This window comes from Colletotrichum fioriniae (assembly GCF_027942845.1).
Source record: "Colletotrichum fioriniae strain IMI 355084 chromosome Unknown scaffold_10, whole genome shotgun sequence".
Classification (NCBI taxonomy): domain Eukaryota; kingdom Fungi; phylum Ascomycota; class Sordariomycetes; order Glomerellales; family Glomerellaceae; genus Colletotrichum; species Colletotrichum fioriniae.
This window is the reverse complement of record NW_027076846.1, coordinates 470,493-484,340: the sequence shown is the minus strand read 5'-3', so window position 1 is coordinate 484,340 and position 13,848 is coordinate 470,493. Positions and strand designations below refer to the sequence as shown.

Below are 13,848 nucleotides of genomic sequence, written 5' to 3'. Positions count from 1 at the left end.
CAACTAGGCGTGAAGAAAGGAGGGGGGTCTATTACCTATGGGCTTTTAGGGTTAGACGGTTTATGCACATATCGAGTAGGTACGTATAGCCCGGCCACGGTACCCCCCCATCCCGCATGCCGCCCGGACGCAGCCCTCCGCGGCTTTTTTGACTTCCCGCCCCCAATTTCCCGCTCCGTTGGGAAACCTCTCCGAACAAAACTAGTGAACTAACAAGTGCGCCAGAAAGTCAGCACATCAACAAGAAAAACGTCGCCTTATGCTAGAACTGGGGTTAGACCAGAATGGCATAGCAGCTGCCAAAGCTATGTTCAAAGTAGCAGGTTCCGGAGACTTGGGCCCGGTGGCTCGTGAAGGCTGATATCCACCGACTTTTTCTTTTCCACAATCTCGGAGATGAGTCTATTCCTTGATGAAGCATCGCCTTCTATCACGGAACCAGCTCAACGGCAAGCTAAGGCTTGCCGAGGGCTATTTGTCTCTAGCCTCAGATTCGCCTCTACGATCTTACTGGCTCATGTGCGAAAGACCATCAACAACGTCTCTCGAGCTAGACCCTGGGCCCTGACTTACACATGCCAAGTCTATCAACGTGTCAGGTCACCAGCCATTCTAACTTTTCAACATGGGGAAGTCAAGGCGGTCCACAGCCAGTGCGGCTCACGGAATCACCGTATGTGTGTCGTAAGCTATTGAGTGATAGTCACCGTTCCCACGCAAGCCTCATGCCATTTTCTCAACATTGACTCGCAATGCCCATGTCAGCTGCAAAGGCGTATTCGGAAAGCAATCTCGTGAGAGACTCGTGGGTTCAGGGTCCAAGTTCTAGACCGTCTCTGGCAAGACCTTCAACATCCTATAATAACCAGAACATCGTCGAGCCATAATCACAATCTTTTATCCTCATCATCCTCTTCAGACCACTGCCAGTCACAGAGTCCTCCCTCACTCTCTGACACTCTTTCCCACAGCTTGCTTCCTGCGAGATTCCACTCTTTTCTCATACCCAGTCACTCGCTTCTGTCGCTCACTTGCACAAAACCCACCTCGCCGCAATGCATTTCACCAAGTCTCTCATCAGCCTCCTCCCCATCGCGGGTATGGTCTCGGCCGCAGCCATCTCCGGCACCTCTGCAGCCGCAGATGCCGCCATCACTGCCTCCGTCGCAGTCGCTGTCAACAACGGCGATGGTTCCATCCCTGCCTCTGTGGCCAGCGGTCTTAGCGACAAGGCCATCACCGCCGTCATTGACACCACCACCTCCGTCACAAAGACGATCAAGACCACCGTCACCACTGAGAGCAAGACCTACACGGCCACCTCTCGCACTACCATCGCCACCGAGAACCTCATCCTCACCTACACCCAGCGCACCACTGCCTCCACCACCACCCTCGCCTTGACCTACACCTCTCGCACCACGGCAGCCGTCCAGACCCTCGTTCTCACGGCCACCGTCCGGACCACTGCATCCACCACTACCCTCACCCGCACCGCTCGTGCCACGGTCGAGGCCTCTGAGACCGTCACCGTCACTCCCACCGTCACCGGCGAGCCGTCCACCATCCACTCCACCGTCCTGGACGTCACCACTCTCCCCTCCACCGAGTACTCCACTTCGACGGCCTACTCTACCGTCTACCTTGACGAGACCACCACCGTGCCCACAGTCGTCTACGCAACTGAGTACACCACGGAGACCCACGTCTCCACCCTCAACGAGGTCACCACCCTCGGAAGCACCGTCTACACCACCGCTACTGCTGTCGTCGACACCACGGTCTACGAGACGGAAGTCTCCACCGTGGAGTCCACCCAGTATAACATCGCCACGGTCCCGACCACCATCTACTCCACCGAGATCGTGCCCACGACGGCCTACCGTACCGAGGTCGTCAACGCCACCGTCACCGCTTCCGTCACGGAAACGGCCACAGCTACCATCACGCAGACGGCCACTGTCCCCGCTGACCAGAGCGTGTGCTTGTACCGCTATGCCTACATCACGCGTACCCAGACCGCAAGCGTTGCGCCCAAGTACTACACCTACACGGTTTCCACCGTTACCTGCTTGGCTGCTCAGCCTACCTGCGACTCTCGCACCGGCAACTGCAACAAGTTTGCTCGTCTGGTCCTCAGCGCCGAGCCTACCTCTACCTAAGTTGTCTTTGAGACATGGACTTAGCCCAGGCCCAGAGAAGCTGTACTAGCAGCCGTGGAAACATACATGTATCCTCCATCGTGGCCAGCAGCCTATTTCTTTTCTTTCTGTTTTGTAGTGCCCGATTTGTAGATGTTATACATGGAGCATAGCGTTATGCATCGGGGGGATAGGATTTATGTAATGAATTATGCGGGGTAGACTTTCATTCTTCTGCTGGGCCTCAAGGATACAGACAAAGTACTTTAATCAAAAGTTGGGAATAAATTGCTTCGGTCTTATGATGACAGTGCTTAATTATGAATGGAATAGCAACTTGAGGTGCCGGAGATGACCGACATGATCGCACAGCCAGACCGTAGTACTCAAAGAGGGAACACCGTGTTGGGAGAAGCTTTCGGTGATGGCTCGGGCACCATTCATCAAAGGTGAACATGTTTTTAACTAAAGAATCGAAGTTTATGGTGGCGTTCCGTGCTTGCACACTCACGCCTCCTCTGCGCCAGCAAAGATGGCAACGCCAAACGACCGGGTCCACGTGCTCCCCTCGCTATCCTTGATGCTGACCTCAAGATGATCGATACCAGCCTCGGCGCCAGCAGCATATGTAGCCTTGCCCCCGCTGATAGTAACCTCTCCCTTCTTCGCCCCAGAAACCGTAAACGTAGGCTCCTTGAATCCCAGAGCCAGAGCAGCGAGGTCAACCTCGACAGACTTGGAAGGCGATACGTAAGCGTGGGGATCAGCCATGAAGTTGAGATACCCCTCGATGGGCGTGTACCCATCGCCGCCAGTCGATCCATCCCACCAATCCGCAATACCGTCTCCATCAGCATCCCAGCTCGCGGCGCGCGTAACGGTAGGGAAATCTTCGAGCCCGCCCGCGTCCTTCGGGTCGTCAATGAGGCCCTTCTTGCCCGACACGGAGCCGACATAGGTGGCGGTTCCCGTGGCTGTCTCATTGACGATGCGCGCATCGTGAATGTCGCGGACGGGCTGGCTGGCGCCGCTATCGGAAAGCACGCGCTTGTATGCCTCGGTGGAGGGCTGCGTCTCAACATGGGGCTCGAAGAACTCCTTGTCAAAGAACTTTTGGTAGGTCGGGGCGGGTTCGAAGCTGACGTCGGCCCAGCAGGCGATGGTAGTGTTCTTTGTCGCGGTGCCGTCGCCCGAGGGGTATTGAACGGAGTCCTGGTCGAAGAAGCCGGGCATGGAGTTGCCGGCGCAGTAGTACTGTTGCATGCCGGGCATGTTGTCCTCGTACTGTGGTGTATCATGTTAGTTGTAGGATTGCGTATTATTGTGAAGGACCTTCATACCTGTGCTCTGAGGGCGTAGGTGAGCGTGGAGGCCGGCCCATGCTTGTAGTAGTTTCCGACAAAGTTCACCTTCTTCGCACCGCCATCGGTAGCACGGCCACCTGTACAAGTTAGATTGGCCACTTCTTTTTCATGTTCAATGTGTCACATACCAAAGTTGTAGACGACGTTGTTGCGGATGTCAAGCTGGCCGGCAAACGCAGCATTGTCGTCAACACCACCGCCCATACTCCAGCTGCGGCCCTCAGCGTGGGCAAGCAAGTTGTGGTGGAAAGATCCGACGTCGCCGCCAATCGTGGCACTGTAGCCGTGGGCGGTGCCATTGGGGTAGTTCTTGTGGCCGGCGACGTTGAGAGGTTCGGAGATCATGTTGCGCTGGAAGGTGATGTTCCAAGCAGACCGTGAGCTAAAAGCCTCATCGATAGTCCAGCCCTGTTCATCGTCCATTAGCAACATAACTCTCTTATGACGTCGAGAAGTGAACATACCATAGAGCAGCGATCAAAGATGCAGTGGTTCGAACCCTGCATACCCATCCCGTCAATAGTCTGCCCAGAGACCTTGCCGGGTCGCACGCGCATGTGGCGGAAGATGATGTCGGATGCGCCGGTCAGGCCGAGCGGGTTGCCCTGGATAACGATACCCTTGCCCGGTGCGGTCTGGCCGGCGAGGGTGATGTACTGGTCGTTGACGGACATGCGGGAGGTGGTCGTGATGACACCACCGACGTCGAAGACGACGATACGCGGGCCCTTGGCGATAGTCAGGGCGTAGCGCAGGGTGCCTTCGGCTTCAGTGTCTTCGAGGCTGGTCACCTTAATGACTTTACCGCCGCGGCCGCCGCGGGCGAAGCGACTGCAAAGCATGTTAGTAGATTTCGCAACGATGAGAGTAGGGTTCTGAAAACATACCCCCAACCTTCGGCACCGGGGAAGGCTAGCTGGGCGACGCGGAAGAAGAACACACGGCCGGTGTAGGTGGTCGATCCGGAAACGACATCGACTCGCCAGTAGAAGCTGTCCACGGTGTTGAGGCCTGTAACAAGATCAGATACACTGTTTGGCAACGTAAAAAGGACGTCAAAAACTTACCAGAAAGCTTGGCGCTCGTCTCCGTCACATCCTCAGCAACGCTCTTCAAGTCAGCCTGCGACGTGCCGAGGTACACATTGTACTTGACACCCTCGGCAGAGGCGGGAGCTTGCCAAGTAGCAGTGATGCTGTCGTCCGCCGCAACCTCGATACGCTCGTCGCGGTGCTTGGGCGTAGGAAAACTGATCTGGTTCTGCATCGCTGGGGCATCGACCTCAAACCCGTTGAGGAAAGCCCGCTTGTCGCCGCCGCTGCCGGGAGTGTAGACGATCCTGGTCTCCTGCGTGGCGGACGTGACTTCAAACGTCAAGTACGAAGTTGCGGCCTGCCAGATGTTGTCCACGCGCGCGGACTGCTTGACAGCCGTTAAATCAGTCTGCCCGTTGACGGAAATGTCGATCGTTGCCGTCTCATTGAGGGCGTCCCAGGCGTTGTGCCATGTCAGCAGGCTGTGGTTGCCCGGCACGAGGCCCTTGATCGTGAGCGTGATCGGCGAGCCGTCCTTGTTGGAGTTGCTGATGCCCTCGTTGACGACGCGCTCGCCCAGGGAGGAGAGGATGCGCGTGTACTGGTACTTGTAGTAGTTGCCCGCCAGCTCGGAGCCGTTGCCCGCGGCGAGGGTGAAGGTGACGTCGCTCTCAGTGATGTTGGCGACGGTGATGTTGGCCTTGGAGGATCCAGGGATCGTCCAGGTGATAAAGTCCGAGTCGACGAGGTTTCGGACGTTAGCCGGGTTGAGACGGAGCCGGATGGGCGCTACGGCGGGAAGAGTGCCCGAAGACGGCTGCGGTGACCCGGCGGACGCCGAAGCAGAGGCCGAGGGCGGGGCCGACTCCTGGGCCAGTGAGGCCGTGGCGAGCAGCGCCGTGGCCAGGGCCTTGAAAATGCCCTTCATGATATGTACAAGGGTGTGTTTAATAATCGAGGAAAAGACTGACGAAAACGAATGAAAGAGAGGTCCGCATACAGGTCCCTGAGAAGCTCCCAAGGGATTCGCGGGGAGGAAGTCTTGGGCTACTCAATATGTAGGAGACCAAGACGGACGGTCTCTCGCGCCATATTTGCCCCGAACCCACCAGTTCTCTGCCCTTCATTTCCCCGTGAGGCTGATCGTCCTCTGCAGTCAAAGTGTCCCATTTACATGCAGCTGCATCCCCAGATTGGAAAGAGATGGAGGGATCCCCCCTCGGATGAACCGCCCGGGAACATGAGACAAGGATTGGTGGGGTGGTGACCTGCTTGCGCGCCCTAAAGGATTGCCTGGAAGAAGAGGTGACTGCAGAAACCGGGAAAATTCAGCACGAACTCGTTTCCACGAGTAGTGTGGTATCCTTGCCATGGCCTTCTGTGCCTGTGTCGCATCCGCTAACATGACGGCGCGGACCTGGGTGCCGCTGTCTTGCAGGTCTTGGCATCTTTCTACAAGTGGACACGGCGGGTATGAGGTGTGTTTAGGCTTGATGAGGCAGCTCGGAAAACGAGCTGCAGCCTGCAGGGCGGCTACTAAGGCGTGAAATTGCAAAGGGGTTCGTAAACGGTAAAAAGAGGGAACCTTGGATCTGCTGCAGCCGCATGGTGGCCTTTGTGAGATTTCCCTTGCTCCAGAATTTGGAGCCGAACAAAGTTGGTTGCGTGTTTCCGGGGCACTACGGTCACAACTGGGATTAGATGAACCCGGTTAGAGTGGGATGAAGACCCTGAAGCTTCTAGGCATTGTTGCTGGAGACTCTGTGCACCTTATCTTCGAAAGATCTAATAAAACAACATGAGTCTTGGTTAATCTAGGTCGGCGCAACAGAGTCCACGCTTCGTTTCGGCGCCGGCTTGAGAGGAGTTGTCGCGTACTACGATTGTGTCTCGAGTCAAGGTTCACAATGTTGACAAAATCAAAGTTCGAACTGTCAAATTGCTTTGACTCGACCTACCTTGGCGTAGAGCACTGACACTACCCGATTTTGTCGCTTTCAGTAATCGATTCCGAAGCAGGTCTTGCCGACCTCGGTTTCCTTTGCACCAGCCTCTCAATTATGCTTTTCATCTAAGATGGCCATTATATTGACCTGCTGAAATCTTTCAGAGTCTCATAGGTACTCAAGCACTGGTGTAGAGCGGCCTTGTGCTTTTGTGCTGTCTTCTGATTCGTCGAATTAGACAGAGTGCACCTGACTGTGCCAAAAACAATATCAATTGATCAGAGACACAAGTCGTCATGCAATGCTAGCTCACTTATCAGACTCATTAACAAAGTGTGATTCTGAAAACTTGACGTAAGTCAACGCATGGAGTTGCAATGAGATGGAACCTACGTGATTGGGTTGAGAGTGAACCTCAAAGAGTGGCGAACAGCATCGTTGCCCGCTTGCGTCCAGGTCACAGGGAGCCTAGAACCTAAATTCCACATCACGGTACGGATACGGATATTTGTACATGGACGTAGGAAGAGTATAACTCGATAACATTAATTGTATCGGACCATACCGATTAGACCTTGTCTCCTTATTGACAGTGACGTAGACCGCTTCGCGTAAAAATCCAACCTTTCTCGGCCAATGAGGCCGAACGTGCAACCGCCATATCCCTTACTATTTCGGTCCATTAGGCATTGTTTGAATTCTATCTTCTTCTACATATGTTCCTGCCAAGACTTCAAGCCATAAATCAACAAAGAATGAGGGTTCAGACTTATGCTCTACATCATTTGGGCCAAACTTAGAATCTTTATTACTTTGACTATGCGTTCTATTTTATTCTTCATGTCAGCTCTTGGGGTGAAATCAATCAGTTTCTCGACTTCATCACCCTAGAAAACAATGAGAACTTTGATTATTGACCTATTGATACTCCTCATGCTTTCTTTCGGTATTCGATGGCAGTTCCCCTTCACATTTCGAACCTGCCTTACCTTACCATACCTACGCTGTAAGTCTACATGTGAAGAAAATCCTGGTATGGAGATAGCCTCCACAACTTCGGCCTCTATCAGTACAACTTAAGAAACGCAATCAGTTGAGTCAAAGAGTGCCGAACGTAGATCTCTCCTTCGACACTCATCGCACGCCGGTCCATGGCCCTGGTCGGAGGAACTGCTCAAGTAGCGTACGGTCTAGGCCCACGTTGTGTTGACATACGATCGATGACGCGCGAGATTCCGGTTAGCCCGGAGCATGATCAGTCACAAAGTGCAAAGAGCAACAAGAGCAACAAGAAAACTCTGAAACAGCAGAGCAACACATCGAGCTGGGTTCAATACGTGGCAGAGAGGGATCGATCGCGCGACGGCGATCCCGTCGTCGTAGAAAAGCACGCTGTATTAATGACTCGGATCGCGATCTCAGGATATGAACGGCCGGTGGGATACTAATCGGTGACTTTGTGGGATGCCGTCTACCATCGCCATTCAGTCAATGCGTGGAGGCCTAGCAATCTTAGAACGGATTAGCAGCAGGGCGACTAGAGATATGAAAAACCTAATCGTAGTCCCTGCGGCGAATAAATTCAGAGCAAATCTGAAGGAAACATGGCAGGCACTTATGACCAGCACAACCTCTGGGAGCTCAGGTATGGCGGCATGTTGACTTCGGCGCCGACGCCGGCGTGCAGGACCATCGCGGCCAGGCCCCGTATCATCCGGTCGCCGAGTCATCCATATGCAAGCGGGACGCGGGTAAGGTGAGTTATAAATCACCGAGTCCACGAACCCGGCTCAATGGTTGTGATGTACGGAAGCGGGGAGGAGGGGTTCGCGCAGCTGTATGCGCCTGGGTTCCACTGAATCACATCAGACTACCTATTTGAGTCAACTGCTCCCCGCCGTTCGTTCGCACATGCCGGCATTTGTTGCTGTGCCACCACCGCGCATAGATTCTTCAGAAGAACAATCCGCAGCTCATGGCTGTCATAGTCTCCGGAGTAGCAAGCCGATTCCGGCATTATTTTCATCTCTACGGATGCAACAAAGGGGCACTTTGTACGGCCGAAGCTTCAGACCAAGGAATACTTCCAGCAACGGCCGGTAGATGGCCTCTAGCGAAGAAAGAAGCCGAACCTAGTGCCGGTAAGGGCAAGGTGAGCATGACTCGCGTGCGCTAAAGATATTACAACACCATGTTCTTGGGTTGCTAGATTGCAAAAACCTCCCTCCCATTGGCATACCGTGGAAACGAGTGGGGGGTTGACCGATATGAAGGCTGCTATCACTGCGGGGTTTTTTCACGAGACAAAGAAACGCGAAAGCTTGAAGAAGTTCTCGGAGCCTGGCAGACCATGATCATCGTCGTCTCCTCGCCCAGGAAGTCTTCGGACCACCGAGCCATGCACAACCTGACGACTGCTGCATCATCGTGGATATCCAGCATAGTGTAGTTTGGTGATCATGTTCCTGCTCCAAGGTTTCGTCGACCCTTACTTGACAGCTGGGGCCGCGATTCTCTTCGCGATCCTCTTCGCCGTCCTCCGCCCGAAGAAGCCGACCCTTCCGCCGGGGACAACCCTCCCGCCAGGTCCCAAACCCAAACCCCTCATCGGCAACCTCCTCTCGATCCCGCCGGTGCACTCCTGGCTGGCCTTCCACGAGCTCATCAAGGAGCACGGCCCCGTCGTCCGTCTTGCCCTCCCGGGCGGCCAGGAGCACGTCCTCCTCGGCACCGAAGCCGCCGCCAACGAGCTCCTCCGCCAGCGGGGCAACATCTACAGCGATCGGCACTACGCGCCGGCGTCATCGCACTTCTTGACGGATGACCACATGCTCCTACTGCTTCCCTATGATGAGAAATGGAGAAACTACCGGAGATTCCTGCACCAGGTCACCATGTCGCCCGTCGCGCCGCAGTACGAGACGGAGCAGCGCATCGAGGCGGTCAGATTACTCCGCGACCTGATCCGCAAGCCGCGCGACTACGAGGCCCTCTTTGAGCGGTTCAGCGTCGGGCTGGGCATGCGCATCATCTACGGCCTGCGCGCGGAGACGGGCCACGACCGCGAGGTGCGGATGCTGCTCGACATCGTCCACGAGCTGGAGCGCGTGGGCTCTCCTGGGGCGTACCTGGTCGACATCTTCCCGTCGCTGAAATATCTACCAGAGTGGATGGCGCCTTGGAAGAAGTACCTCCGAGCACGAAGGCGCCGCGACGAGGACTTTTTCCAGGAACTGGTTGACCGGAGCAAGTCGCCTTCTTGGGCGCGAACGTGGCTCGAAACGCAAGACCAGTGGGGGCTCACGCGGCGGGAGGCGAACTGGATGCTGGGATCTGTTTTCCAGGCTGCGGGAACGACTTCTGGATCGGCTCTTGCATCATTCATCCTCTGCGTTGTGCGGAATCCCGGGTGGTTTGAGAGAATTCAGGCCGAGGTCGACTCTGTTGTTGGACCGGATAGATTGCCCACTTTCGAGGACATGCCACGGCTTCCGCTTGTTAGGGCGTGTGTGAAAGAAACGCTGCGCTACTACCCGATCACGGCGGGCGGTTTCCCTCACCGTCTCACGGAAGACGACACGTACAACGGGTATTACTTGAAGAAGGGCACCGTGGTTCATGCGGTGCAGTGGGCCATCCAACGCGACCCGGAGACCTATCCAGAGCCCGATCTCTTCAACCCGGACCGCTGGTTGGATCCCAAGTATCCGACGTACAAGGAACCTATCACAGTCTTTCCAAACTTGCAGCAGTTCACAGCTTTCGGCCACGGCCGCCGGATTTGCCAAGGCATCAATATTGCTGAACGGAGTCTCAACCTCAAGATCGCACTGCTTGCTTGGGCTTGTAACATTTCCCGGGCTACGGATTGTAACGGCAAAGAGATTATACCACCAGTCTATGACTTTGCCGCAGGTTTCAATGTGCAGCCAAAGGAATTTGAATTCGACCTCAAGCCAAGAAATCAAGAGCGGGTAGACTTGCTGGAGAGCGTTTTCAAGGACACACTGAAAGAAGATCCGCTGTTGTCATAGATTCTAGAGGAAGACTAATGGGATATGTCATGCTAAGCACGATTGAGTGCCTCAGTACCTAATTCGTTACCGAGGTGATATGGCCTCGTCCGTTGAATTGTGAGAAAACTTTGCCATGGGCACTCATCATTTATAATCAGAACACTGCGCCATTCAGGAATGGGGCCACGAGACAGGACCAGAAGCACTTTTAGCCACATCCCACAAGTTCCAGTCTATCAATTGGGGTCTCTACAGTCCTCGATTTTGCTATGGTTCATCGTCGCTGCCAGCCAGGGCAGAACGCAACTCACAAGCGATCGGAACGTAATGAATCTTTCAACGTTCATAATCTCATAAATACAATCTCTCGCAAAGTATTACGTACTTTTATAATACAATCATTCATCTAAACGCAAACTGCCCAATCCATCCAAAGGCAAAAGCATTTCGGCAAGGTATTCGGTCCAGTCACTCCGTTTTTATCACCCATCATTCAGATACCGATATGTGTCAGTCACACAAGTCAATAACCAGCCCCAACACCTATGCTCGTCACCGGAGTCAAAGCATTCAAGACAGAGCCCGTAGCCGCAACGTCATTCAGCCTCCTCTTCACTTCCATGCCGAGACTCTGTATAGCCCTCAATAACGGCATAAAGTCCCGATCGTCCCTGGACCCCTTGAGCATCACTTCTCCAACCTCCTCCAGTAGCTCAATATCGTCGTGATGGCTTCTCACATCAACGGCCCGAAGGATATGGTTCAAGAGGCAAGCGTAAGAGACGTAGGCGCGGTAGATGCCCAGTAATACACACATAGTTTCAGGATACGGATTGTGCACCAGGATAGCCCGCACAATTCTCAGCATGCCCCTCGATGCCTCGACGGCCAGCGGGGAGTCGGGAATGTCCGCGTCGCAGGATACGGGGCGCGGTGAGTTGGAGCTGAGGACGGCGAGTTTGCGCAGGATGAAGATGATGTAGGTGTACCCGGTCATGGCTACATCGCCTAGTAACCAGCAGTCGGCTTTTGCGGCTGTTGCTACGCTTCGTTGAATCCAATCTTCCTGTTTCAGGCATCAGCAAGTCCTCAACAGAACCAAAGTGAGAAGATCGCGCTTACAATTTGATACTCATCAAAGAGCTCGCCAATCTCTCGACAGTACTCTTCAGCTTTCGGTCGAATGGTGGCTTCATCGCAATCCGGCGACTCCAGGTCCTGGAAAAAGTGCGACAGAATGAATGTAAGCCTTGACCCCATGAGGAACGTCACCGTCGGGACAGCATTGAGGTCCGGCGGCGCGCTGCCAGATGATAGCCACGGCAAGTTGACCTTCCACGTATTCATGCTATCCGTGATGGCCGGCGGGCGATTGAACAGTAACCTGAAGAAGAAGTCAATCTGGATCAATTCCCAGAAACCCTTGCGATCGGAATCCAGTTGACCTTCGTCCTGGCCGATCGCAGTGGTGTAGGCGTCGAGGTTGTGCAGGTTGAGTGCTTGGGCGTACTCGCAGGCGTAGGTGTACATTTTCCAAGCCAGTTCTTCATCAAAACACTCGGCTGCCGTACGGCACTGTCGTCCAGGGGCGGTGGTTAGTCGTAGGACGGGCTTGCTAGATAGGGGCGAAGGAGCGCTACTGACCATGGTGAGAGCGGCGATGAGGTCGGTCGTGGACCCTGTTGCTTCGCGCTGCCAAAGTGGTAGAGTTCGAAGACAGCACACGTAGAGCATCCGGATGTACTTGTGTCCTTCTTCATTTGCCTGTACGGTCGAGCCTAGAGCACAGCCGTGGTACAGAACACCGTAGTACACGACCAAAATGGCCGGATCGAGGTGGACATGCGGCAATCCAAGGAGATCCGGGATCATCTCTATGAGTTTCGGGTTCACGAGACTGAGGAACATGTCTGTATGCATGTGCGTGAAATAATCTAGCATAGACGTTAGGCGAAACGCGATAGAATGTCTCGAAGAGCCCTCATTTCTTGCGGCGTTTGAAGAGAAATCCTGACTTACTCTTGATCCATTGCTTTGCCAACTCAGGAGGGACCCTGACGTCCTGAGTGACGACGGCAGCAGACACGGTCTGCAATCTCAATCGCTGCACTTGATCAACAGCATCTTTGAGGATAGCCGCAATATCGAGTTCAGGAATTGCACTCGGTGTGGCAAATGACGTCCACGGTGAAGTCGCCTGCCCACCCGCAACACTCGATGGAGCGGGGGACGACAGGTTGGATGGGGCGCTGTTGGAGCTTGATGTACGTTGTCGAGACGGCGGGGCGGCGGCGGGCGGATCAGTAGCCACGGAGACAGGGGGCCCGTCTCGGGATTCCGGATCTTGGTTTCCATTCGGGAGGGTGGTGCAGTGCTTCTCGACGCGCTGTAACCTTTCGAGTATGGTCGACAGGGCGTCATCCGTCGTGCTGGAATCGCCAAGGCTATGTCTTGAGCCAACGATTCTTTTACGAGAATCTCGTGGAGATTCATTGGTGGAGGGGGGAAAAAGAAGGCTCGGGAAAGGAGGATGGGCGGAACTTACGATAGACGGTCCGTCAAGGTCCGAGTGACCTTTCTCTTGACTCTTTGAGGATAGACGCACTCTGTCTCATGGGTTTTGCATCTTTCGCATGTTGGCATTCCGCGACTACACCGGACCTGATGTTATGAACAGAAACGTCAGTCAACCACATCCAATATGGTCCAAGGGATCACGGCGACGACTGACCTTTCTGTGTTTGCATCGTTTGCACTACCCAAGCGAAATTTGGCAACCAAGTCAGCCATAGACCACGATAGGAGAGAGAGACCCGTTGCCTGGAAGCCAAGTCTAGAGGATCGGGACCCAGGGAGCGGACTATGGAGCTACAGCAACCTCCGCTGTACTCACCGAAAGCGGGTTCAACTGGGCGGACTGGTCAGGCATGATTACCTAAGTGGTCGAAGGGATCTCGGAGAGCGGAGAATTCGATTTGTTTTGTGGTGCAGCGAGATGTGCTACAGTGAGAGAGGGGGGGACTTTGAAGGACAAATACACCATGCCAGGCCCGCGACGATCCCACCCGAGCCGTTATGATGCATCATGATCTCGATTCTTCGGGGGTCGAAGATTGGTTTTAGCTCGCAAAGTCTAATTAGGTGCCGTCTGGTTTGCTTGGCAAGGGGGTTGCTTGGTGTCCGGTGTGACGCAGCGCAGGACGAATCTCACAAAGCTACGTTGCGGAGGCCGCGGGCCACGCTCTGAGGGGCCCCGAGGTCGCCGGACGCTCAGGCTAGAGCAGCAACAACAGTTCTTCCGGCATTCTTTTGTTCGTAATTACTTTAATCTAGGGTTCTTCCCAGCT

General features: G+C 54.6%; 4 protein-coding genes across 4 annotated transcripts; 2 read left to right on the top strand and 2 right to left on the bottom strand.

Annotated features, from left to right (window-relative positions):
• Positions 1–1,055: 1,055 nt before the first annotated feature.
• N0V96_008183 (uncharacterized protein) lies at positions 1,056–2,162 on the top strand (the record flags this gene model as incomplete). The annotated part of the gene is made up of 1 exon (XM_053193763.2): positions 1,056–2,162. One exon carries the CDS (start codon positions 1,056–1,058, stop codon positions 2,160–2,162), a length of 1,107 nt encoding a protein of 368 aa, XP_053048708.2.
• Positions 2,163–2,648: 486 nt separating this feature from the next.
• Positions 2,649–5,467, bottom strand: N0V96_008182 (uncharacterized protein; the record flags this gene model as incomplete). Its single annotated transcript, XM_053193764.2, has 6 exons — positions 2,649–3,425; positions 3,482–3,582; positions 3,634–3,913; positions 3,970–4,336; positions 4,393–4,516; positions 4,573–5,467. 6 exons carry the CDS (start codon positions 5,465–5,467, stop codon positions 2,649–2,651), a joined length of 2,544 nt encoding a protein of 847 aa, XP_053048709.2.
• A 3,477-nt stretch (positions 5,468–8,944) lies between these two features.
• N0V96_008181 (uncharacterized protein) lies at positions 8,945–10,519 on the top strand (the record flags this gene model as incomplete). Its single annotated transcript, XM_053193765.2, has 1 exon — positions 8,945–10,519. One exon carries the CDS (start codon positions 8,945–8,947, stop codon positions 10,517–10,519), a length of 1,575 nt encoding a protein of 524 aa, XP_053048710.2.
• Positions 10,520–11,024: 505 nt separating this feature from the next.
• On the bottom strand, positions 11,025–12,994 carry N0V96_008180 (uncharacterized protein; the record flags this gene model as incomplete). The annotated part of the gene is made up of 4 exons (XM_065758248.1): positions 11,025–11,567; positions 11,624–12,411; positions 12,521–12,887; positions 12,974–12,994. 4 exons carry the CDS (start codon positions 12,992–12,994, stop codon positions 11,025–11,027), a joined length of 1,719 nt encoding a protein of 572 aa, XP_065613003.1.
• Positions 12,995–13,848: the final 854 nt, after the last annotated feature.